General features: G+C 37.5%; 2 protein-coding genes across 5 annotated transcripts in view; one reads left to right on the top strand and one right to left on the bottom strand.

Annotated features, from left to right (window-relative positions):
* The window catches only part of LOC127443937 (gonadotropin subunit beta-1-like), a 36,762-nt gene extending 31,689 nt beyond the window's left edge, over window positions 1-5,073 (bottom strand). Inside the window, exon 1 of one of the 2 annotated variants that reach the window (XM_051703046.1) lies at window positions 4,988-5,073. Coding sequence is in view for 1 of the 2 variants with exons in the window: in XM_051703020.1 (XP_051558980.1) it covers window positions 2,346-2,408 (63 nt within the window). In the remaining variant the exon portion in view is untranslated. Of the gene's footprint in view, window positions 1-2,345; window positions 2,433-4,987 lie in introns of those variants that run through there. The other variant, XM_051703020.1, reaches the window with a different exon arrangement.
* Window positions 1-27,398, top strand: part of kcna4 (potassium voltage-gated channel, shaker-related subfamily, member 4) — a 124,775-nt gene that overhangs the window by 15,804 nt on the left and 81,573 nt on the right. The window contains exon 2 of one of the 3 annotated variants that reach the window (XM_051702620.1): window positions 16,135-16,155. The exons of the other annotated variants lie outside the window; for them this stretch is intronic. The gene's annotated coding sequence lies outside the window, so the exon portion shown is untranslated. Of the gene's footprint in view, window positions 1-16,134; window positions 16,156-27,398 lie in introns of those variants that run through there. 3 annotated transcript variants of the gene reach the window in all.

The following is a 27,398-nucleotide window of genomic DNA, read 5'->3' as shown; positions in this document are numbered from 1 at the left end:
AACGCACAATGCGAGCAATTAAAATGAACTTAAGTAATTTTCGATATTTAGTCTATGTTCTACATCTATCTAAACGAACAGGTGTGTGTCGCTAAAAACGCAAGTAGTTCGGCTTTCTCAGACTGTATAAAGTTGCTAACATTAGCTGCCTTGCTAACGATTAGGCTCTGCTGGTCACCGCGATCCGGGTCCGGACCCCAGATTGATTCCATCCGGACCGCAAGTCTTCATGACAACGGCTGCACCCTCTCATTGTCCATAGTGAGCAGCACGACAAAACAGCAGTGCTGTGTACACCAGCTCGGATCTTTCTGCGCTGTATTCTTGAATATTTTTCTCTAGCACCGAGCACGCTTGATTTATGCCCTGTCCTGATCCGCATGCGTTGCCTCTTTTCCCTGCATGCGAGTAGACATGAGGAGCCCCATAAGTTAACGTGGTTCAAAAATGCCTTTAGACCATAAAGTTTTTCTCCATCTAAATGTAACTTTATTAATAAGCATGTTACGAGCCTTTAATAATAAACAAATAGATTTCTGTTGTAATTTTGTGAAAATTAATGAGATGTTGTCATCTCTAGCATGGATGACGAGGAAAGTACAATAAAATTAATAGTTAGTAGTCTTTCTCACTTTAATGAAAAAAATAAAAAATAATAATTCTCTCAGGGGATACCCCTGAACCCACATACAGTATCATTCCTCTGTCACAAGGGCTTCTTTGCCCCCATACTTGGGTATCTGATTGTAAAGAAATATAAAAATATATGATCTGAATGTAAAAATATTCAAACCAGTACTGGACTGCTGTCATTAAGCTTCAAAACGAACAGATGATCTTTTAACATTCATATCTCTCATATCATATAACTGCACTTGATTGATAAACTCTATAAAATATTTTAATATTTTGGTAGAAGATCCCTCAGACCCCACTACTTTGGCTGTCTCTGGGCCTCCAATGAATAGTTTGGGAGACTATTTTGACTGTTTAGGATTTCATTTTCTTCTGCTAACTTGAAAAAAAAAAAAAAAAAAAATGTGCAATGTACAAATGTGAATGTATATCGTGATAAATATCGATATTGAACGATATGAAAAATATATGAAATATTTTTGGCCATATTGCCCAGCCCTACTTAAGAATTCATGAAGTGTAAATGCCTCTGAAGCATTCTGTTGTGTGCATAACTCTTATGGTGATTTGCGTCACACTAATATTGAAGTATAAGACTCAATGTACACTGTGAACACAAAGTACACTCTTGTTTTCTTTATTTTAACATTTGCGCAAAGGAAAACATTTTTGATTACAGGTTATCATACAAGTTATAGACATGCAGTCACATGCACGAAGATGATCCGGTTACTCGGAATATATAAAACTAAATTACTATTAAAATCACACAGAACATCAAAGCAAAATGAAGGCTCGTGTTTTTTTTATTTTTATCAAACCGCCCTAAAATGCTATGTTAAAGTGAAGAATTTATGACTATGTATTACTATTGAATAATAATATTCCAATATTCAATATAATAATTATAGATGAATAATTATAAAATATTTAGCTTGGTAACAGCTTGAATGGAAATTGAACTTAACCTAAAGTTGACCTATTAAAAAAATGTATGGATATTTAAATATTTAAATATTTAAGAATAAAGTGCGTGAGGCTGTGCTATATTGTGAATATAGTCACAGCTGAACAGCATAGTTGGATACAAAGTGGAGTGCTTGCAATCCCGTCAACTGGGACTTTATTAACAATATGGCACAGCCTCGAGTGCCTTATTGCATTTGGAAAATGGTTACCATTTAAAGGTGCTGTAAGAGATTTTTTTGAAATGACATGTAGAAAACGTCACTATTACCTGTCATATATCACCGAACCTGTCTCTGTAACAGCCATAGGCTCGGTAAACAGTCGGTTATAAAAGATGTCAGCGAGCTGTCAGATCCTTTGTTCAGCCAATCAGAAGACAATCAAGGACACATTTTCATTCAAATGTTATTTTTTATAAGTAAAACCATTAAATGCCATCCTTCTGTTGGAAGATATACCCTGTGTCCGAAACGTGTACTGTCACAGTGTGTACTGTATTTGATAAAGGACACATTTCTTGGCCAGTAAAACAGTACGTTATTTTAGGTATGCATGCAAGTAGAATGAATAGATTTCAGACATATTCACCCTGGGACGTTGGTATTGACCCATGACTAGGATATACGATATAATATATATGATACAACAACAGCGAAGATAATTTACTCTGGTTTTGTTAAACAAGCACCATTTAAGCACAAGGAACAACTTTCTTGGTATATACAGTACATATCACTTACAGTTGAAAAGAGCCATCTGGCTCGCGGTTCATCACCATTCTTTTTAATCCAGTGCTTGAACATGTTGTCGCCTCAGCTCCCGAGGGATTATGGGATCGTAAAGTGTTCAGTCCATGGACACAGAATCTCTCAGGAACAAATATGTCATCCGGGTATTTCTCACTTCCTGCTTCACGAATACGGAGGATTCAGACATACTACTCCATTGGCATACTGTTTTTGGCATACTGTATACAGTAGTAGGGAAGTATGGATATTCAGATGCAGCGATTGTCCCTGACAATAAACATAATGTTTCTATGCAACAAACTATGCAATGGGTGCTGCCAGAGACTATTTAGCCTGAGACAGAGTGCTTGTATTAAAATTCATGGGAGAATTGGAACATCTAATATGGCAGTTGTAGAAAAGAAAGTCCCACCTTACAGGTAAATAAAGAGGCAATAATATTTCAGAAATAGACATTGCCTGTAAGTTAACTTGAGAACATGCATGCGCATTAGCTGTACCAGCCCTAATTTTTTTTTCTGAACCAAAGAAGCACAATTTATGATACCATTGATGTTAGGGCTGGGTATTGATACAGATTTCCCAACTGAATCACAAGCTCTCGATTCCGATTAGATTCTATCAGTTCACATGGGTATACTGTATTTCTGTTACAATGTCCATTTTGCTTATACAGGTGCATCTCAATAAATTAGAATGTCATGGAAAAGTTCATTTATTTCAGTAATTCAACTCAAATTGTGAAACTCGTGTATTAAATAAATTCAATGCACACAGACTGAAGTAGTTTAAGTCTTTGGTTCTTTTAATTGTGATGATTTTGGCTCACATTTAACAAAAACCCACCAATTCACTATCTCAAAAAATTAGAATATGGTGACATGCCAATCGGCTAATCAACTCAAAACACCTGCAAAGGTTTCCTGAGCCTTCAAAATGGTCTCTCAGTTTGGTTCACTAGGCTACACAATCATGGGGAAGACTGCTGATCTGAAAGTTGTCCAGAAGACAATCATTGACACCCTTCACAAGGAGGGTAAGCCACAAACATTCATTGCCAAAGAAGCTGGCTGTTCACAGAGTGCTGTATCCAAGCATGTTAACAGAAAGTTGAGTGGAAGGAAAAAGTGTGGAAGAAAAAGATGCACAACCAACCAAGAGAACCGCAGCCTTATGATTGTCAAGCAAAATCGATTCAAGAATTTGGGTGAACTTCACAAGGATTGGACTGAGGCTGGGGTCAAGGCATCAAGAGCCACCACACACAGACATGTCAAGGAATTTGGCTACAGTTGTCGTATTCCTCTTGTTAAGCCACTCCTGAACCACAGACAACGTCAGAGGTGTCTTACCTGGGCTAAGGAGAAGAAGAACTGGACTGTTGCCCAGTGGTCCAAAGTCCTCTTTTCAGATGAGAGCAAGTTTTGTATTTCATTTGGAAACCAAGGTCCTAGAGTCTGGAGGAAGGGTGGAGAAGCTCATAGCCCAAGTTGCTTGAAGTCCAGTGTTAAGTTTCCACAGTCTGTGATGATTTGGGGTGCAATGTCATCTGCTGGTGTTGGTCCATTGTGTTTTTTGAAAACCAAAGTCACTGCACCTGTTTACCAAGAAATTTTGGAGCACTTCATGTTTCCTTCTGCTGACCAGCTTTTTAAAGATGCTGATTTCATTTTCCAGCAGGATTTGGCACCTGCCCACACTGCCAAAAGCACCAAAAGTTGGTTAAATGACCATGGTGTTGGTGTGCTTGACTGGCCAGCAAACTCACCAGACCTGAACCCCATAGAGAATCTATGGGGTATTGTCAAGAGGAAAATGAGAAACAAGAGACCAAAAAATGCAGATAAGCTGAAGGCCACTGTCAAAGAAACCTGGGCTTCCATACCACCTCAGCAGTGCCACAAACTGATCACCTCCATGCCACGCCGAATTGAGGCAGTAATTAAAGCAAAAGGAGCCCCTACCAAGTATTGAGTACATATACAGTAAATGAACATACTTTCCAGAAGGCCAACAATTCACTAAAAATGTTTTTTTTATTGGTCTTATGATGTATTCTAATTTTTTGAGATAGTGAATTGGTGGGTTTTTGTTAAATGTGAGCCAAAATCATCACAATTAAAAGAACCAAAGACTTAAACTACTTCAGTCTGTGTGCATTGAATTTATTTAATACACGAGCTTCACAATTTGAGTTGAATTACTGAAATAAATGAACTTTTCCACGACATTCTAATTTATTGAGATGCACCTGTATATGAAAAAAAAAAATTTTCTCTCAGCTAATGCTCTTAAAGGTGCATTAAGCTTTTGCTAATTAAAAAAGTTTTATTCATAAAGACATTAATTTCATTTTTTAGAAATAAGTTGAAAATGATGAACACTCTCTTGAGATGAAGACTCCAGTCATATCAGAAACCCAATAAAATCTGTTTACTTTTACATTGAGTGGGTCGCTCCTTCATGGGCGCTGCCATGTTGACAGCACATGACACTGTGTCATGCAATTGACTGAGTTACTACCTCTAATAATGACAATAATAATAATATGCCTACTTTATATAGCACTTTCAGCCAATGCTCAAACAAAAATGTACACTGAAACAAAACAAGCAAACCAAACAACAACTTACTACAAACAACAACAGTGCACAAGTCAACAGTATAGTCCAGAGAAATGGTATGTTATTGATCAGCAGGAGTGTGATCCACCAGACAGTCTGAACAGAATGAGTGTAAGTGGAAAGATAAATTGTCCAAACAAGAAGTCCCTGCTGGAGTGATAAGACAAACCACTACAACTCGCAGCTCTCATGGCGCGGATCATGGATAAACGCACTACATCAAACGGCAAGCACAAGCACAAGGCGGTGTTCAGTCACAGTCCAGCACACAACAACGCACAAAAATCCATTTGGACTGAATACAAGAATGTTCATTATAGGGATGTGTGTGTTATGAGAAAAACACCGACCTAAAGTAACAAAACAAAAGATAAACAAACATATTCGGTGTAAAATGGAAGCACTTAGTAACTTCCAGTATCCAGTAGTGATGTGCAAGAATGGCCGACTAGTCGTTCAACAACTGACTAGTCGATTAGTGACGTCGACTAGTAATTTTTAAACAATAAAAAATAATTAAAAGGTTTTTAATATATTTTTTTATATTTAAGACAACATGTTAATATTGGAATTATTGTACTTTAAATAATTTTTTTAATCACAAATATCATTACAATTAGTATAAATAAGTATAGTATAAACATTATTTTCATAAATCTGATGGTAGCCACGTCACGTTATTTGCTGCAGATGCTAAATTGTTAGTGTAAGTCACGTCAAGGAAAACAAGTGTTGCGTGGACAAGTTTCACAATGCAATATTTGCAAAATAATGTCAAGATAATGTCAATATTGCTCAGAATGTCAAGGATATGATATGAACAGCCAAGCGATTGCCTTTTTTCTTTTTTTGCCAAGGAATACTACTCAAACACGCTTAGCTGACCTACAGGGTTAGAGTTACATGACAAAGATCATTGCATGGAACCAGACCAGAACCCTCTCCAGTAGTAGAAGATGAGAGTCGATATCTTAATCTTTCACATATAGCTGTCTCTTCTAAATCTGTCCCAGCCGAGAGAGTGCTTTGTGGCAAGAGTCAACAGGCTTCACTCGCATCTCCTTCCTAAACATGTAGTTTTGTTTCTGAATAAAAATGGACACACAAATGATTAAGCTGTTTTTGTCTGTGAAATATCTAGACTCTTTATATATACTGTTTACGTTTTGAGCGGAAACTTTTTCTTGACTAAACTTCTTCGACATAACTAGTCGATTTTGAAATGGTCTTTTTACACATCCCTAGTATCCAGGATGACGGGTGTCAGTATAGAGTCTAAAACCACAAGTACTACTGGAACCGATGGGAGAGTAAGAGCTAGCTAAAATCTTACTGAGTGCACTTTTAATTATAAAGGGACCTTCTAGATAACTGTATCATTGGTGTCTAGGAGTGGAAGAGGAAGAGAGGAGACGCAGGTGTAGATTAACTTTCAATCTTTTAATGATAATCGCAGGAGTGGAATGAACAAACGAAAGGCTCAACAATAGTAATTGCTGGAGTGGAACCAACACTAAATCTTAACATCAAACCTAAACACAACACTTCAAGGACTGACAAATGATGAAGAAAACTAGAGGGTATTTATACACAAAAAACTAATTAGGGAATGGAAGGCAGGTGGGGATGACGATGAACAGATGGTAGTGATTAGGGCAGTGAACTATGGGTGATGTAGTGCAGGGGAAAACTTCAAAATAAGAGTCTTTGAAGAACATGATGGAGACAGACTGTGACAATAACCTTACTAGGTACAATTTGAAAAAATATAAATTCCTGAGAAAAATTTTGAAATTCAGTCTATTCCATCAATAAATGTCTTGAAATTGCATATATTATGTTGCTATATATTTTGGTTACGTTTATTGTTATTGTTAATTTTTACTATAGTTTTAGTATTAACACTGATATGGAGAACACGTACTAAATTGGTACTGTCTCTTTATGAGTACCAACATCAGCTCGTGAGCACATCTAACGAGAGAGGACGTGCATTGTTTCTTTAATCCATATGTGATTAGAATTAAGTGTTGTTGTTTTTAATCAACAACTAATTGTAAAGAACAGAAAGTGTATTAAAAGAGACATTATTCAATGACAAATGGATTGCTTGGATCTCATAATTGGGCACACAGAACAAGTTAAACAAAACTTTAACTCTCAACACACAGTGAAAGGATCTTGGTGCTAATAACTTCTTCACCACTATGCAACTCAATGACTAGTGAATGAAGTTGGAAAGTTTACCAGCAGCCAGTGGCTAATGATAGATATTTCTAGTGCCATAGTGACTTCATTCAAAAGAAGATTGTGATGTATCAGAAAATCGATATTTTTACCAAGTCCTAATTGTTGTCATATTTTACTGCTTATTTGAAACATGTTCTTTGATTGTAATCTTGACCAACCGTTTTGGAGATTTTGGTTTTTATCCCCATTCAAGTAGATAGGAGCTGTACATTTATGCTGCTTGTATCCATAGAAAGTAGCTGCCCGGGAGCATTCCCATAATGGCCGCAGCGTGGACTGATTTACCCTGAAAGGGATTTGGTGCTGCGCAGTGATTCAAATTGAAGCTTGTTAAAGAGGTGATAGCTGAGCTTCATTGTATAATTTTAAGTGAATGGTGACTATAAATTACATGAACAAAAACATTAATCACAATAATGTTTGAATGACAATTAATCATCGGACAATATTTCATGTTTTTTACAGCCCTATTCTGACTAGATTCTTCACCCATTTCATATGAGTTTCTACGTTTACACTTCAAGCTAAATCAAGGCAATTCATTCTTAGGGTGTTTTCAGACTTTTAGCTCATCTGATTTGTTCTGTGACAGGGGCTAAAATTGTTACAATATTACATTTTCTTCTTGGTTCGGTTCGCTTTCACAAGGCAACATATTAAAACGGACCAAAATCGTGTTAAAAAAAGTCACATGGTCAGAATGTTTGTGTTTGTCAATGTGTCAACCATTATTATTTTTAGATTATTGTGTAAGTAACAGTTATGCAAAATGTTGCGGCATGGCACAGAATGTGTGTGACTGTTCTCATGGTCACAGGGCTATTGCGCTCTCTCTCTCTCTCTCTCTCTCTCTCTCACACACACACACAAACACATACACTTGGCATAGAGTGAAACCACGTAAAGTTAAAATGAAAACTGATCCGCTAGTTTTTTTGTCAAGCCTTCTAAATGATTTTCTTTCTTGTTTTTTATCTGTCAAAAAGTTGCTAACGCCATCCTACCTGTGTCTGTTCTGCTGCTATTCAACAGAAAGAAGCGATCATACTAAAATTACCTCAGGAATGATTAAACACCACCTCTTTTAATGGTAGTCTCTAAAAAATAGTCACCAAAAAGGCTATATATACAGTTGAAGTCAGAAGTTTACATACACTTAGGTTGTCATTAAATAATAAAGTCATTAAAACTCATTTTTGAACCACTCCACAGATTTCATATTAGCAAACTATAGTTTTGGCAAGTCATTTAGGACATCTACTTTGTGCATGACACAAGTAATTTTTCCATCAATTGTTTACAGACAGATTGTTTCACTTTTAATTGACTATATCACAATTCCAGTGGGTCAGAAGTTTACATACACTAAGTTAACTGTGCCTTTAAGCAGCTTGGAAAATTCAAAAAAATTATGTCAAGCCTAATTTAGCTTCTGATTGGCTAATTTGAGTCAATTGGAGGTGTACCTGTGGATGTATTTTAAGGCATACCTTCAAACTCAGTGCCTCTTTGCTTGACATCATGGGAAAATCAAAAGAAATCAGCCAAGATCTCAGAAAACAAAATTGAGGACCTCCACAAGTCTGGTTCATCCTTGGGAGCAATTTCCAAACTCCTGAAGGTACCACATTCATCTGTACAAACAACAGTATGCAAGTATAAATATTACGGGACCACGCAGCCATCATACCACTCAGGAAGGAGACGCATTCTGTCTCCTAGAGATGAACATAGTTTGGTGCAAAAAGTGCAAATCAATCCCAGAACAACAGCAAAGGACCTTGTGAAGATGCTGGAGGAAACAGGAAGACAAGTATCTATATCCACAGTAAAACAAGTCCTGTATCTACATAACCTGAAAGGCTGCTCAGCAAGGAAGAAGCCAGTGCTCCAGTTCCGCCATAAAAAAGCCAGACTAAAGTTTGCAAGTGCACATGGGGACAAAGATCTTACTTTTTGGAGAAATGTCCTCTGGTCTGATGAAACAAAAATGTAACTGTTTGGCCAGAATGACCATCGTTATGTTCGAAGGAAAAAGGGTGAGGCTTGCAAGTCGAATAACACCATCCCAACCATGAAGCATGGGGGTGGCAGCTTCATGTTGGGGGGATGCTTTGCTGCAGGAGGGACTGGTGCACTTCACAAAATAGATGGCATCAAGAGGAAGGAATATTATGTGTATATATTGAAGCAACATCACAAAACATCAGCCAGGAAGTTAATGCTCGGTCACAAATGGGTCTTCCAAATGGACAATGACCCCAAGCATATCTCCAAAGTTGTGGCAAAATGGCTTAAGGACAACAAAGTTAAGGTATTGGAGTGGCCATCACAAAGCCCTGACCTCAATCTGATAGAAAATTTGTGGGCAGAACTGAAAAAGCATTTGCGAGCAAGAGGCCAACAAACCTGACTCAGTTACACCAGTTCTGTCTGGAAGAATGGGCCAAAATTCCAGCAACTTATTGTGAGAAGCTTGTGGAAGACTACCCAAAACGTTTGACCCAAGTTAAACAATTTAAAGGCAATGCTACCAAATACTAACAAAGTGTATGTAAACTTCTGACCACTGAGAATGTGATGAAAGTAATAAAATCTGAAATAAATAATTATCTCTACTATTATTCTGAAATTTCACATTCTTAAAATAAAGTAGTGATCCTAACTGACCTAAGACAGGGAATGTTTTCTACGATTAAATGTCAGGAAATGTGAAAAACTGAGTTTGAATGTATTTGGCTAAGGTGTATGTAAACTTCTGACAACTGTAAGTTTTGATTATGTATTGCAGTGATGAGCTGACCTACAGATTTTTCTCCATAGATCCATCAGGTATGTTCATCATGGTTATCATAGGGATATTGGTTGTTTTGTTGGTCCATTGGGTAGGATTGCATTCTCACCACAGGTGAACCAAAGTACGCCACAAGCGGCTCCAGAGTTTGTTTGGAATTTACTAGAGACTAGATCGTTCAGGTGGTCTTGGACTAAATGTTTTGGTGCCGATCTGAGTGTGATTGTCGTGTTCATATATATATATGCCTAAACGAACCAAATTAAGGGACAAAATGCACTAGGTTCTGAAACAAATTATCCAAATGATCCAAACACCCTTAGACACCACTAGGTTAATCTTTTCTTAAACCTTGACTTTCTGATAAATTCTTCTGCAGATGTTTGTCACAGAAACTCGCTCTCTTTGGTGACATTGCACTTTCCATCTTGCTTCTCCCACCACCAAGCTATTCTGATATTATTTAGATGGGGCTTGAAAAATGGCAGTAGACAGCAGTGCTTATTTTGAGCTTGTGAGAGGGAGATTTGGCTTACTTAAGAAATACTCTTATGCTTCGAATACCAGTGTAGATGAAGCAGGCTTTATAAAATGTGGTCTATGAGGCCTAAATTGGATTTTCCAGTCAGTAAGGAGAATGCATAACACTGTTAGGGAAGACATTTTGTAACATTGTATTGATGCTCTGTGAAAGTGACATAGAGAGAGAAGTGAGAATAGAGTCCAGTACATTTGTGAATGCTCTACTGGTATTGTCCAAGAATAACATTTTTCCCCCCTTTTATTTTCTCAATTTATCTTCATTTCATTTCATGCATAGTTAAAAATTCCATTTATTTGTTTTTCTGTAGCCACAATGAATGCAGCTACATGTGATCTAACTGCTGTCATTTTATTTATTTTTATTAGCATGACTGCTAATGTAAATAGCATCTTGAGCCCTGAGAGTATTCATTCATTTGTCACAAATTGCAATAACCTAACACGAAATGCATCACGCTATGCCTCAGTGCGTACAACAGAACAGAATATTCTTGCAACAGATAGTGTCAGGTAAAAATATTATTGATTTCTGCATGTGCGTATACAGTATGTGCATGTTTATGTTTGTGTGTGCATGCATACTGTATGTGTGTGTTTGGAGTAGGCAGAAAAACATTTTAAGTCCAAAGATTGTGAGGCTTTGACGCTGACAGCTGAATCATAGGCTGCTAGGGCAGAAGGAGAAATATCCTTCTTTGTGAGGTAACATCAAAGGCAGGGTCAGTTGAATCACATAAATACATGGCTGTGTGCAGGTGTTATGCAGAGGCCGGGTGAAGAGAATCAAGGGTTGTGCAGAGGGTGTTTTCAGCATGAATTGGGCAGCAGCGCCATGAAGATGCCTGACGCTGATAAAAATTCCAAGACCTCCCAGTCACCTTCACTTTCTCCTTAAAGTGACCATCAGGCTTGAAATCACAAGCTGACAGTCCTTCAACATCAAATATTAGCCTATTGCTTTGTTGATTTTAATCACTCATTGATAATATAGGTTTCATTAGTTAAAGCCTTCACAAGAAACATTAATATTCATGCCAAAATAAATGGCACAATATTAAAGGCATATTTCATCCACAAATCTAAATTCAGTCATTATTTACGCAGCCTTGTGTTGTTCTAAACCTATACAACTTTCTTATTTGGTACACAAAGGGAGACATTTTGAATATAAAAAATGTTGTGGTCAGTGACGTCATCCAATGAGAGTGGATGGTGACTAGGGTTGCCATTTTTAGAGCTGTAGAATAAAGGACACTCTCTCTAAAATTGTTGGGGGGAGGGGTTTGTTGCGATGGCAGTTGTTGCTTGTGTGGACTTTTCAGATGGTCCCTTATCACACCCATGACAGGATTAAGACGTTTTAGCACAATGTATGGACTTTTTAGACAGTCCCTTACCCGCATTAGGCAACATTTACAATGAACGTTTTCACAAGCAATTAAGTCATTCAATAAGCTAACCAACGCAGCAGTTACATTCTACCATGTTCAAAACTGTTGTTGTGTCAGTGTGAATGAGAAATAACCATAAAACACAATATCATTGTTCAGACAATATAGTTATTAAAAGGAACTCATGCTAAAATATTAAAGCTATTAAGAAATATCCTACCCGATGAAGTTAGAATTACCCAGCAAATCACAAGTCAAGTCATTTTTATTTGTATAGTGCTTTTCACAACACGTATAGATTCAAAACAGCTTTACAGGAAATCATGCATTAACAAAAAAAAATTATAATAATAATTATTTAAAAAAAATAACAGTGACTTACAGTGACCATTGTGTGGTTTGATTAAATATGATTGTAAAATGTGTATAAAAAATTAAATAATAATTGTATTTAGAACCCATGTTAGCAAGCTGAAGGCGACTATGGCAAGGAACACAAAACTCCATAAGATGTTGGTTAATGGAGAAAAATATCCTTGGGAGAAACCAGGCTCACTTACTTTTATGAACTGTAAGATGAATGATAATGTCTTTGAAGTCCATCCTGGATTAACTGCAGAAGTTCACATAGATGCATTGTCCTTTGTTAGTTGGCTGATGAAGGCTTTGTTTGGCAATTAAATGATAGTCTGTGTATTCCATTTCAAGAGTATAGTCCATCAATAGACAAAGGTGATGCAGGCAGAGATAGATGAGGTACATCGCAGTTCAACCTGCAGGTCATTTCGGTGAGGTTCGGTGGGGTCCATCCTAAGTCCAAGGTTCAGGCAGTGGCATATGATGTATCCGATGTCTTACAGTTGGAGTTGGCATCAGTTCATCCTCTGAAGTAAAAAAACTGAAGTGATGTCTGCTAGCACCAGCTGTAGTTTGCTGTCATCTCTCAGCGACACATAACAGTGGAGTCCAACACAAAGCAGGAACGTAGCTGGATCTGGCCGGCTCTGGTAACCTCTGGATATGAATCCCAAGGTTGAGACATGGAAACAAATAGAATAATATTAGCGTAGATTTCATTCAGTTTTATGCAGAGTTATAGATCATGATAGATGTTTCTGGTTCCGGCAGACCTAACTAAAGCAGCCTAATTTTTGAGTTAATGAATAAATTAGGTGTATACCTGGCTAAATAGAGGAGTCTTTTGTCTAGACTTAAACTGAGTGAGTGTGTCTGCATCCCGAACAGTGTTAGGGAGACTATTGCATAGTTTAGGGGCCAAATATGAAAAGGATCTACCTCCTTTTGTGGATTTTGATATTCTTAATTATTAACAAGCCAGAATTTTGTGATCGTAATGAATGTGATGGAATATAGCGTGTCAGAAGGTCAATTAAGTACTGTGGAGCTAGACCATTCAAAGCTTTGTATGTAGTTAATAGAATCTTTAAATTAATAAGAAATTTAACAGGTAGCCAATGTAACGATGATAGAATTGGGCTAATATGATCATATTTCTTGGTTCTAGTCAGCACTCTGGCTGCTGCATTTTGAACCAATTGAAGTTTATTTATTGAACTTGCAGGACATCCTCCCAGTAATGCATTACAATAATCTAGTCTTAAGGTCATGAACGCATGAATTAATTTTTTGGCATCAGCAACAGAGAGCATGTGTCGTAACTTAGCAATATTTCTCAGGTGGAAGAATGCCGTTCTACAAACATACACAACAAAAATGTCCGTAGCCACAAAACGAGACAGAATGAGGGTGGTCAGTGACAGTATCTTTTATTAGGACTCACTAAAGTAAGAATAAGTATTACGCCCAACATCTCCATTGGTGAGAAGGAAAAAATGATGATGAAAAAGTCAAAGATTCAGCAAAAATGCCATTCAGGTCAGATGCAAGAAAACTTTTTTTTTTTTAACAAATGCATTCCAAGTTACAAAAGTTGCATTTGCTTAAGCCTCTTAAACTTTTCAGAGGACAACTCACAGCAAGCATGATCAGGACTAGACACTTCAAACAAACTCACAAAAAGACTAACAAATCAAGACACACGCTGAATTTTATCCCCTTTTCTCCACAATTTGGCATGCCCAATTCCCGCTGCTTACTAGGTCCTTGTGGTGGCGCGGTTACTCGCCTCAATCCAGGTGGTGGAGGACAAGACTCAGTTGCCTCCTCTTCTGAGATAGTCAGCCCGCGCATCTTATCACGTGGCTCGTCGTGCATGACAACGCGGCATCTCATAGCACTGGCCGTCACAGAGATCGACCAGTGATTGTCTTGCGATCGACTCGATCACGATCAACATAATTTATTATTTATTTTTTGTAAATTAGGATTTCAAAGAATGATCTTGCACATGAATAAAGCACAATATTCTTCTGAAGAAAAAAAACTTAAGATTGAGGATTGATCAATTTGTTTTTATTCATATAAATTGTAATATTAGGCTACTAGGACTGGGTGATATCTAAGAAATATGTTCACAATATTTTTTATAAACAAATTTTGCAATATCTAATTACATCTTCAACCCCTGGCTGAGGGATCAGTGAATTCACGCTTTATTGACTTTGCTTTGAAAAATGTAATTAATTTGTTGAAACATGAAAAACTAAAACCAAAGATATTTCTAAATTCATATTGCACTTCAAACGAAACAAAAAAGCAATAAAAATAACAAAGTGGTCAAAAAAATCAAATAAAACCACTCTTCCATTTGCCGTCAGCATCACGCATCTGTTTACAACAACAGATGGAAAAGGACTAAAAGGCTACATATTAATATCTAAAGGTAATTATAAGTGTAAACAATAATAATGATGATGATGATAATAATAATTGCAATATAAATCAATTTTAGGTTCAAGGTGGATGTGGTTTTTGTATTTTATGATTTAATTACACATGTATAGGCTATTTATAAAGTGAACCTGCAGAGTAGCATTCATTCTGCATGCGCGAACAGCTCTAAACTAAACTTGCACCTCCTGAGATAGTCTGAGGTCATTTGCAGCATTCTCATAGATGACACTATTCTTGCAAACAGTTTTCAGACCACTGGAAAAAAAAGAAAGAACTCTTTACATGCGCGTATTCCACGAGACACGCTCCTGCTGCACGCCTCTGAACAAACAGTGCAGCAGACTCGCACATCAACGGCTTTTTCTTTAGTCTGTTCTATAAAATATAATAAAGTGTGTTTCTTCTAGTGCGTGTCTTTGTGTCTAACAGCATTTCTTGTCATGTGTCATTCCGAGACATCTTACAGTTAGCCCACCACAGTGGCTGGTAGATGAGCAAAATTGCCCGCCATGCGCATGATATAGGCTACCTTCATTTGACGGGTGCTAATTTAATGAAATGCTACTTAATATATCTGGTGACTTCCCAGCTCTGTAGTTTTGTAATTTCCCAATGTTGTCGATCATCGTCTGTCAATGAGTGTTGCAGTCACCATCAGGATATTTGTCAGATAGCCTATCTTCGATATCCGATTACATTGACCTATCACCCAGCCCTAAATTTTAGCCAACACTACAATATTTATTATAAAACAAGAGCAATGATACAATAACTCAATTTAATTGTAATTTATTTTCAAATTACTGTTTCATTGTTAACAATAGGGCTGCCCCCTAATAGTCGACCAAACGTTAGTCGATGAGAAGAGTCTTGGTTGGCCAAGTTTTGATTGGTCGGTTGGTCGCAGAAAAAAAAAAACTCGACAGGAAACTGACGAAGTGTTACCGCTGGTTGGACGCTAGGTGGTACTATGGGGTAATTTTTGTTAAGCAGGGTTAGGGTTAAGCCTACACAATAAAGCAAGACACCTTGATTTCAAACTTTGAACTTTATTTTTATTTATTTTAACTAAAAATTCTAATGAAACTGGAAAAAAAAATTAAGTGTAATTAAAATGTGTGTTCAACTTTTTGAAAGATGGTTTTAAAACAGTTGTCAACATCTCTCTGGCAAAGAACCTACTTCATCTGTGTATTCTCTACTGGTTGGGTATTTAGTTGTCCGGGAAAATACATCATGTGTGTGAATAAATTCATTTTGTTCCCTCCTTCACGATATATACATACACTATATTGCCAAAAGTATTCGCTCATCTGCCTTTAGACGCATATGAACTTAAGTGACATCCCATTCTTAATCCATAGGGTTTAATATGACGTCGGCCCACCCTTTGCAGCTATAACAGCTTCAACTCTTCTGGGAAGGCTTTCCACAAGGTTTAGGAGTGTGTTTATGGGAATTTTTGACCATTCTTCCAGAAGCGCATTTGTGAGGTCAGACACTGATGTTGGACGAGAAGGCCTGGCTCGCAGTCTTCACTCTAATTCATCCCAAAGGTGCTCTATCGGGTTGAGTGCAGGCCAGTCAAGTTCTTCCACACCAAACTTGCTCATCCATGTCTTTATGGACCTTGCTTTGTGCACTGGTGCGCAGTCATGTTGGAACAGGAAGGGGCCATCCCCAAACTGTTCCCACAAAGTTGGGAGCATGGAATTGTCCAAAATCTCTTGGTATGCTGAAGCATTCAGAGTTCCTTTCACTGGAACTAAGGGGCCAAGCCCAGCTCCTGAAAAACAACACCACACCATAATCCCCCCTCCACCAAACTTCACAGTTGGCACAATGCAGTCAGACAAGTACCGTTCTCCTGGCAACCGCCAAACCCAGACTTGTCCATCAGATTGCCAGATGGAGAAGCGTGATTCGTCACTACAGAGAACGTGTCTCCACTGCTCTAGAGTCCAGTGGCGGCGTGCTTTACACCACTGCATCCGAAGCTTTGCATTGCACTTGGTGATGTATGGCTTGGATGCAGCTGCTCGGCCATGGAAACCCATTCCATGAAGCTCTCTACACACTGTTCTTGAGCTAATCTGAAGGCCACATGAACTTTGGAGGTCTGTAGCGATTGACTCTGCAGAAAGTTGGCGACCTCTGCGCACTATGCGCCTCAGCATCCGCTGACCTCGCTCTGTCATTTAACGTGGCCTACCACTTCGTGGCTGAGTTGCTGTCATTCCCAATCGCTTCCACTTTGTTATAATACCACTGACAGTTGACTGTGGAATATTTAGTAGCGAGGAAATTTCACAACTGGACTTGTTGCACAGGTGGCATCCTATCACAGTACCACGCTGGAATTCACTGAGCTCCTGAGAGCGGCCCATTCTTTCACAAATGTTTGTAGAAGCAGTCTGCATGCCTAGGTGCTTCATTTTATACACCTGTGGCCATGGAAGTGATTGGAACACCTGAATTCAATTATTTGGATGGGTGAGCGAATACTTTTGGCAATATAGTGTATATATATCGTAATATCTTAAAACTTAAATCAAATACATTTCTAAATTCAAATTGCACTCCAAACGAAATGATAAAGCAATTAAAATAATGAAGCGATCAAAAAAATAATATATACACTGGTGGCCAAAAGTTTGGAATAATCTACAGATTTTGCTCTTATGGAAAGAAATTGGTACTTTTATTCACCAAAGTGGCATTTAACTGATCACAATGTATAGTCAGGACATTAATAACATGAAAAATTACTATTACAATTTGAAAAAAATGTTCAGAACTTCAGAGTTCTCATCAAAAAATCCTCCACGTGCAGCAATGACAGCTTTGCAGATCATTGGCATTCTAGCTGTCAGTTTGTCCAGATACTCAGGTGACATTTCACCCCACCTTCCTGTAGCACTTGCCATAGATGTGGCTGTCTTGTCGGGCACTTCTCACACACCTTACAGTCTAGCTGATCCCACAAAAGCTCTATGGGGTTAAGATCTATAACACACTTTTCCAATTATATGTTGTCCAATGTCTGTGTTTCTTTGCCCACTCTAACCTTTTCTTTTTGTTTTTCTGTTTCAAAAGATTTTATCAAAAATGATTTTTTCAAATAGTGATGGTGCTGTTTTTTACAGCAGTAATGTCCTGACTATACTTTGTGATCAGTTGAATGCCACTTTGGTGAATTAAAGTACCAATTTCCTTCTAAAACAGCAAAATCTGTGCATTCTTCCAAACTTTTGGACGCCATGTATATAAGTAACCATCTTTCCATTTACCGTCAGGCAAGAATCCATCTAAACATGCAGGTGGAAAATTACTTAAACAAATGAAGACATAAAAACATTTATAAATGTACAAATAATAATTATAATGATGATAACAATTACTGAAATATAAATCATGGTTCGAGGTGAGCGTGTTTTTGTATTATTTTATGTTTTAATCACAGATGTATAGGCTGCAGAGCTGCGTTCAAAATGAACTGCTCTGTGGAAATAAAGCAAACTGAACTCAAAGCAACTCCTGAGCTGAGATGTCTGAGGTCATTTGCAGCACTCATAGACGATACTGTTCTTGCAAAAAAAAAAAAAAAAAAAAAAATTCAGAAGACAGAAACAAAGAAAGAGTGAGAACCTTTTACATGCGCGTGTTCCATGAGACTGCACACTTCCATACAAACAGCGTGCAATCTGTTCTTAATAATATAATAAAGTGTGTTTCTTCAAGCACGTGTTTGTGTGACTATGGGCAAATTATTTGTAATATTAATTTAATAATAATAATAGCCTAATAATAGTAATAATAATAATAGTAATAGTAATAATAATTTAATAAATTAATGGGAAAACGAGCCAAAATATCGTCTTGACATCGTCAAAGACATCCGCTATTGGCGGTCACTCTGATCATCATCGATCCCCATGATCATTGTCTGTCGGCACAACTCTAATGTGCATTTCTCTCTATAAATTAACAAAATGTCTCCTTGCTGGTTTTTCTGACACATTCAGAATCATTACCATTTTGCCGGTGTCGCTGCGGCTCACTTCGTGCGTGCGCTTGTAAAATTTATATTTTAAAGGCTCATTATTACGGTTTAGTATTTTTTTGTAATGTAGAACAGTGTTAGCAATGTTACTTATTCTTTCTCAGCCCTGGAACTCAAACCATTTTCTGATGCCCCCCCAATATATATATATTTAAGTCATTAAATTAATATCATAAACGTGCGACTACTAGTTGACTAATGGCTTAAGTGAACTCCTACTAGTCGACTAGGAAAATCTTTGGTCGGGGGCAGCCCTAGTTAACAATCACCTTTTTTGTTTTTGTGCAAATAAAGAAAAAAGAGGGAGAATAAAAAATTCACTAGTATGCCTATCCATCACAAGGGCTCTCTTCAGTTCGGCAGAGCCCTGCCCACAAGCATGACAAATCTCTCCAAAACGGGACACTATTTTTATTAACATAAATGACAGATATACTGAAATTGAAAATTGTATCATATATTATGCATAAATACAGTGAAATATATTATATGAAATCTCGTTGATACTGTTTTCCACAGTCTTGCTCACTAGGAGGTGCTTCAATCCCCTTGCCGTGCCTTTGAATGTTTGGTGAGAAACAAACTGAAACTGAAACAAGAACTTCTGCCAAGAGCTCTTTGAAGCATACCAAGGCTGTGTTGAGTTTTTTGTCTTTTTCTTTTGATTCTGTTCTCACAAAATAAAAAGACTGCTGTCTTGCGATCTGGTCACATGGTTAAGTAAACAATGTCCCTTGAAATATTCCACTGGACTACACTTGAAATATTCCCAAATCCTCTCTCACCTCTTTTTCTCTGTCTGTTTTCGAGAGCACTTAATTAATTTTCCCACTTTTCCGTTACTTTTAGTCTCTATTAGCTTGATTAGGATTTATCATTAAAGTTTTACTTGGACACAGCTGAGTGGGCTTTGTGTGCCCATAAAAAGAGTTTAGCAACCCCCCTGCATATACAGGTACATGTATCTAATACATATTCCAAATTTTAGATTAGAAATTTCCTGTTCAACCTGTGAGGCAGTGGGAGCGTAATGGTCAAGGATCTGCACCGCTAACACAAGGCTACAGGGATGATCCCAGATGTTAACTAGAGAGTTAAAATCTGGTCACCATAGTGCTTCTTAATACAGTATTCCTGAATGCGGTACTCCTCTGCAGTTTGTCTGTTGTAGGGATTGAATAAAAAGTGTCCACAAAATGACAAGTAACCAAGATTATCCACATTACTATATAGTACTAATTGGACTTTTAAGGTTAAACTTTGGTCTCTCTACATATGGGAAAAACAAAAACAGTTCAAGAATATCAGGCAGAGTTGGACGTTCATTGGTATTGTGTGCTCTGTTGAAGGTGTCTGCAGTAGTACAAGGTGTGTGACGTTGCATGTCTTACATTGTACCCCCATGCTTGAAGACCAGACGAGTCTCTCATAGCTGTACAGCGAGACATATCTGGCATTAGGGAGAGCCCGTCTGAGACATTAGATCTGTCCCCCTCTAATAGGGATTAAGGTTATTGGCAGCATAAACCCAGTGTATGAAAACTAGCACAGAGATGACTGCTGATATAATTTCTGTTTCAGATACGTCTGTTTGATTGATGAGGCTGAAAGCAAACAATAAATTTTCTCTCAGGTGAAGAGCAGCATGGCAACTGGCACACTTGTGTCCCTCCTTTAAATCACTTGCAATCCATTGTGGCTTTGAATTATCAGAAGTATTGGCATCCCACTAAATCTCAGACATAAAGAGGTGTGAATCAAAAGCAGACACTCTTGGCAATTAAGACTAGTTTAGCTTTGGTTAAATTGCCATTTTCACAAATAAAGGAGCATCATAATCTCTGGAGTACCAGCATGTTATGGATCTAATGGTAATGATTATATACTTTGTAAGAGAAACTATCCAGTAGCTGTGTCATAGATCATACAGGACTGATTACTCATGGTAAATTGATTTTCCTTACAGACACGCGATAAACATTGTCAGAGAATGTTACTGCTGACATAAGTCTGCAAACGCAGACACCAGACTCATCTTATTGAGATCTGGGCCTACCTTGGTGGATATCAATCACATAGTCACATGAGCTTTAATGCAAGGAAGGGTGAGTGGGGTAAGATATGCCAATTTATATCATACATCTTTTTTTATTCATATTTTCCCTGTGGCCCACTTGCAATGCTAGTAGTTTTTTTTTTTTTTTTTTTGCTGAAAAAAAATCATCTTTTAGTTTTCATGACCATTTTCCACACTTTCTCTGGCATTTAGGATTTAACTGTCCACCCTCTTTGCATATGAAATGAGCAACAGCACCAATCACTGTGCTCCAGTGCGCATAGACTGGCTGTGGGTTTGCTGTCATGTCTAATAAAATGTTTAACTCTCCCATCCTTCAATAGCACCCTCTATGTAAAGTCTGCATTACATTGTGACTGGATCACTTAACAATCCATGGCGCTGTTAACACAGACTGAAACAACCAGAGACCTTGTAAAAAAATGTTGGATTCTTCAGAAAGATACACAGAGTGACAGATGCCACATATAGCTTAGTAACAGCACAATGTATTTATCGTAGTGTGTAGTAATAGTGGTGTCTGTCCTGCTTTCTCTGTATTACCTCACCGCGACTATATGGTTCAAGTTTCTGATCACCCAATCGGTGTCATTGTGTGTTATGTGGCCGGTCATGTGTCGGTGGATTTATCTGTGATGTAACAAAATTGTGGACATACAGAGCAAGTTGTTTTTGCAGCTAAGTTTTAATAAATGTGTTTCTTGTATTGGGTTTTAAGTTATGACATTTAGAGTATGTTTTAACAGTATATGAAGCTATTTTATCTCAAAAGAAGGAAAATATGATTCCTCATCATTTAAATCTTTTAAGCTGTCCTTCAGGCAAGGAGAAATATATTTTTATTACATGTCTCTCTGGAATACTTGATTCTCATTGGTCAATCGTGGCATCCAGCTCTGTGATATTTCTGAATAATGACCGGGCATAAATTTACATTTTACCAGTCAGGTATTATGAGTCATCTTTCCTACATCTCATATCAATCTGCAATCTCTACAAGTAAGTTAATGAAATAATTGTAATTTTTTATTTACATTTATTTATTTGGCATGTAGTTGTGTAATAAGCAGGATAATGAGCAGTCAGACGGTCATTTTCGCAATATAAAAACTGACAGACCTTTGATACATACCAAAAGTTGAAATCAGCTGTTTCTGGAGCCATAGGTAATAAGCGAGACAATCTACAGGCATCAGGGGTTTATCTACAGTCTTCCTGTCTGGGTTTATTTTGTGATTATGACCAGCTGACTGTTGATTATCTTTTAATTTATAAATGTAAAAATAATGTAGGAGGTAAGGGCTAAACTTACAAGCATCTGGCTCAATTTACCCCACAGCCATTGTTTGGGGGTGGAAAGTAATATAGACTTAATATTTTTTAGCTAAATAATTTACATATTTTTAAGTGTTGGCAAAATATTTATATAAATTATATATACATTTTAAATTTGGTTTATCTTGGAATGTGGAGAATTTACTTGGACAGGGAACAGTTTTTAGCATATAAAATACCTCATGTGCTATTCTTATTCATAGACGGCTACGCATGATGTAATTTGTTTCCAAAAATAATATACTCCCAACCCACAAAAACAGAGGTGAACACAAACCACATAGCAGAATTACAATACAAGAATGTATACTAAATGAAAACAGCCTAATTTTGTTTTGAAAATTATATTCAGGTATTTGAACTTGACTCCAGTGCCAAGAGAAAGTACTAAATTAACTGAAGCTTGATGATTTAATTGAAACATCATTTTACGAGGAATTAGTCAGACAGTGATGTCCTTATTTAGATATGTAATTCTCAAGCGTTTATGTAAATTTAATGCACACATCTGTTTGTACATTTTAGCATTTCATTGCTTGAGGGAGAGAGTACAATTAAATAATTGAGATTTTATCCATTTTTATTATTCTCCAAATTTAAATCTATTAATAAACACTGCCTCAGAGCAACACCACTGACCGGGCTTTTTTAACGTCATTCCGAACGTTGCCTTTTTAGTCACCATGCTGCTACCAGAACGTGTTTGTTAACACTGCCAGAAGCATCGGCTAAAAATGGAGTTTAAAAACCCTGTACAAGCCAAAATGTCCATGCAGAGTCACAAAATTGGTTGCTCATCCATGTGGGTAATGTGCTATTTTGTTTTCTGGAAATTACATGGCTTATAGAAGGAAACAATATATATAGATAATAACAGTTACATTTATTCACTTTGGTTTGTGTTCTAGTTGTTATACATTTCTGTATGTGGAAGAGCATTCTAAAATTGAGAGCTAATTGTGTTTGTGGTCCTGACTCTGATGAACCTTTCTTAATGATTTATCCTTTTGGACTTCTTTGCTTGTTCAAACTAAATTATTGTTCTGCTCATGTTTCAATATAAAGCAAGCAAATCAGTTTGTGTGTGTGCTTGTTTGACATGCCAGGTGTATGTGCACTTCAGTCTCATTTTTAGCCAGTAAAATGCACACTGATATTCAAGGTCATGCTTCAATGGGCAACTGAATTAGAGGAAAGGTTTTAAGAGCTTAACAAAGTCCTGTGTCACTTCACTGATTATACAGCTTAAGTTCATAGGGGAACAACCTTACATGTGTCATAATTTAGGTGACAGTGTGAACCAATGTATTATCTGTTGAGATAGAAGAAGTCGAGATTCTTCATTCAAGTGTAGCAAGAATTACTGATGCTTGTGATGGATGAATCAAGAAAATTATCTGTAAATACTCTCCATAAAGAAGACAACGAAACTTTCTCTGATTATAAAATCAAAAATAGTTTGACAGAGCATAACATCTCGTGTTGCTGTTTGTTTGACAGAATCCCCTGATGTACCACAGTACCACACTCCTGTGCTGTAGTTCAGAAGCACTCTGTACAGAAGAGGCATTCTGTGAAGATGCCTCGACCGCAAGTGGTTGTGTTTGTGCCTTGTTTTGAGGGGGCGGAGGACGTTTTTGCTTTAATGATGTTCCATAGCCCCCACCCCCGCAAGCAGGATGCCGCTAATTCACTCTGACAGTTTGTCATAGAGTCAGAGGCATATCAGGCACATGTGCCTCCATTGCGCACACCCCCCCCCCCCCCCCCCCACCCAAATCAGCATGCTGAGGGTTCTAGCGCTACACTCTGTCACATACTACATGCTCTGCCTATTACAGTGATGGCAGCCAAGAGACCGGGAAAGAGGGATAAGCAGACAGACAGAGAGTGAGAGAGAGACAAAAAAAACAACAAAAAAACAACAGCATGTAGGCATTCGAGCAAGCCAAAAAGAGATTCACTGCTCATGATAGATCAGCAATGATAAATGATGTGGATATTTGCTGTGGACATTTTGTTATTGTCTGGCTTTGTATGATGCTGAATGTTAGGAATAAAGTATTTTTGGTTGAAAAACATTCTACATGCAGCTGTTAGCTACAGGTCTCTCTAGAAACATGACACTCCTTTCATTTAGCAGAGATTGGCCACTTCTATTAAAATGAATGGGAGAAATTGGAACGCTCAACCAAGGAGCTCTAAGTGCCCAACGGTCAACGGCTGTAGAAAGGAAGTCCCGACCTACAGGTACAAGAGCCAATCACTGTGTACAGACATTGCCTGTCAATCAACTCGACAACTGCGCATTAGCTATACAAGCCGGGAAAATTGCGTTTTTAGTGTAATATGAGGTAAAGAAGCACAAGTTATGATTCCAGTATTGTCAGATTTTATCGCTGATTTGAAATATGTTCTTTGATTGTAATCTTGACCAACCGTTTTTAAGATTTCGCTTCTGAAACTATTCGCCCCACTTAAAGGTGCAATATGTAATATATTTACTGTACTAAATCATAAAATGACCATAATATGTCATTAGAGAATTAGGAAACATGCTAAGTTGAAATACTGGCTTCTCCGATAACAATGCTACAGCCAGTATATTATACTTTGAAGTTCCCTTCGGGGCCGGAATTTATGTTTATGTTTTGGCCTGTGTGATCCCGCCCACTGCCCACTCGCCAATAGTATTTCGACACCGCCGGGTTGCCAGATTTGAACAAGTTTGCAGGCAAACAACACTGCGTGCTGCAGCCATGGAAGCCAGCAAACGCACTGGATCAGTGATAACAGATTCTACCCGACCTAAAAACCCTCACCATCAGTCTAAAAACCACCATGATCAGAGGTGTAGTAAAACAAGGATAATATTGGAGATGCCTTTGGAAGATGGAGACAGCTTAAAGCCCAGAAATCCTTTAAAACGGATGCTGAGTTGGCTAATTTGCATGTCAACATTCTGGCAACCCGCATGAGCTTCGAGTCTGGGGCGTGGAAGCAACTCTCCAATATTTTGAATTTGGACTGCGTTACCCATTTCAAACGCTTGTTGTCAATCTTACATATAGCACCTTTAAGAAAAACAATTTGTTTTATTAGGGCCTTATGCCCCATACAACAAGGGGCTTTTTACCCCAAATACATACTTTAATTTATTGGACAGTTATTGAAAAACTTTTTATTTAATTACAAAAGTGAAAATGACATAAGTATTTTGTCTCAAAATAAATTAGATAATATCAGGGATTTGCCTTAACTACATAATTTGCCACATTTAAAAGTTAATATTAGATCAAATTACCTCAAAATCAAACTTTAGACATCACACACATTGATCTCATGGATCAGGAAAATTTTGCATTGCATAGTGACAAACAGGTGTTTAGAAAAGTGCTGTGGTAATTTTTGTTGCTATTTATTTAGTGTTTTGGAAGAAAATAAAAAGTGCCTTTTACTGTTAGCTCTGTTGTACCCTAATCATTATTCTGAAAATAATTATATTTGTTCTTTCTCTTACCTTTACTGTAGTCATTGATAATACTGTTCCCCACTGTTCAGCACATCTGAGAAGTGCTACTTCAACTTTGCCAGAGTTCATGGGATTTGGGGTTGTTGTTGGATCACAGTTCACAACACAAAAAAGACTATGCAGGAAGGCTAAAATTAGCTACGGAATGAAATGTCTCAGAAAAAGGAAAATTGGCCTCAATGACTCTAGAGTTCCTTATTCAGTCATGTTTTGACCTCTCCTGTGCCAGGAAAATATGAATGTAATTTAGTAGCAGAGAGAGGAAAAGAGGAAAGCAGCAACGAGAGGGAGAGAGACAGAGAGAGAAAGGGAACAGAATGTGTAAGTTAGTCAGGCTGTGAGTGGAAAGCTTGTTTCCAGGAGCACAAGTAGATGCATAATATTCTAGTTTGTTTAGACCATCAGCTTGGCTGTTTTTATATGTTTGGCTTTTTTCAGCAGTGAAAAGGATCTGACGTATCTGACGGCTTGCCAGCTCACCAGTGTGCCAGTGTTAATCAGTGTTTGTATATTACTGTAGTGTTTATTAGAAATCCAACGGCAAGAGAAGAATTGTGAAGGAGAAAATAGATCTTCAATTCTAAGGGAAAGTAGCTTCTGAATTTTTTTGGTGCCTTAAAATCCACTGAGGTTATTGATATACTTATTTTATTATAATATTTGTGTAAAAAGTCACTTTTCAGTTCAACTTTATGTATTGCCATAGCTTGTGACTATCAAATTGCACTGTAAAAAGTGGTAACCTGCGGTTTAATGGAATTTAATGGAATGGTTTTGTTGGTGTTACCTAATGTATTCAGGTTGATTCAGTGATGTTAAATAATCTTTTTAACATGAATAAAACCAGTTAAATTAGATGTTACCACATGAAGCTAATTTTTATGTTAACCTTTTCAGGGTTGATAGGGAGTCACATGACTTCAAATGTATCTGTTGATTTTCTCATTCCCTCCGTTAACTTTAAAAAAAAAAAAAGAATAGTTTTTATTCTCCCTATAAGTCAACACACATCATGAGGACTTCATTTCAGCTGTATTGAAAAAAAGTCTTCACTACTTCCACACTGGAAAAAGTAAAGACACCATAATGCAGTTTCACTCTTCGCTGGAATAAAAAATGAAAATAATGAAAAAAAAAAACATAATAATAACATTAGTAACTGTGAACATTATCAATAGTCATTATTACAGTCCTTCGGTGTCCTGAGTGACTGCTTAATGCCAGTGAGAAACGTTATTGTGGGATGTTTTCCTGTTTCTGCGAAAGGGCTTGACAAAGTTCCCACTGGCAGGCAGAGGCTTCTGGTGCTACTCTGTTCTGCTGGCCTGCAGAAATCTTCTCTGGAGTTATTTTGAATGTTCATAGGACAGCTTACTCCATAATGTCTGGCAACAATGGTACATGACATGGCCAACAGCAGCTTGACAATGGCCATCTCTGTTGATTTTCCTTACATTACAGGTATTATTGTGTTGGGCCTCATGTATTCAGATAGAAGACAAAGGCAGGCCTAACAGTCATAAAAAACATTCCTCAAGCCCCCTCCTTCTAAGTCATAAATCTTACTGATAAAATCGCGCCAAAATCAAACAAAGGGAGTCCTAAACAGACTACAGATCCA

The sequence above is a fragment of the Myxocyprinus asiaticus genome, chromosome 1, assembly GCF_019703515.2.
Source record: "Myxocyprinus asiaticus isolate MX2 ecotype Aquarium Trade chromosome 1, UBuf_Myxa_2, whole genome shotgun sequence".
NCBI classification, from domain to species: Eukaryota; Metazoa; Chordata; class Actinopteri; order Cypriniformes; family Catostomidae; genus Myxocyprinus; species Myxocyprinus asiaticus.
This window is presented reverse-complemented; position numbering and strand designations above follow the sequence as displayed.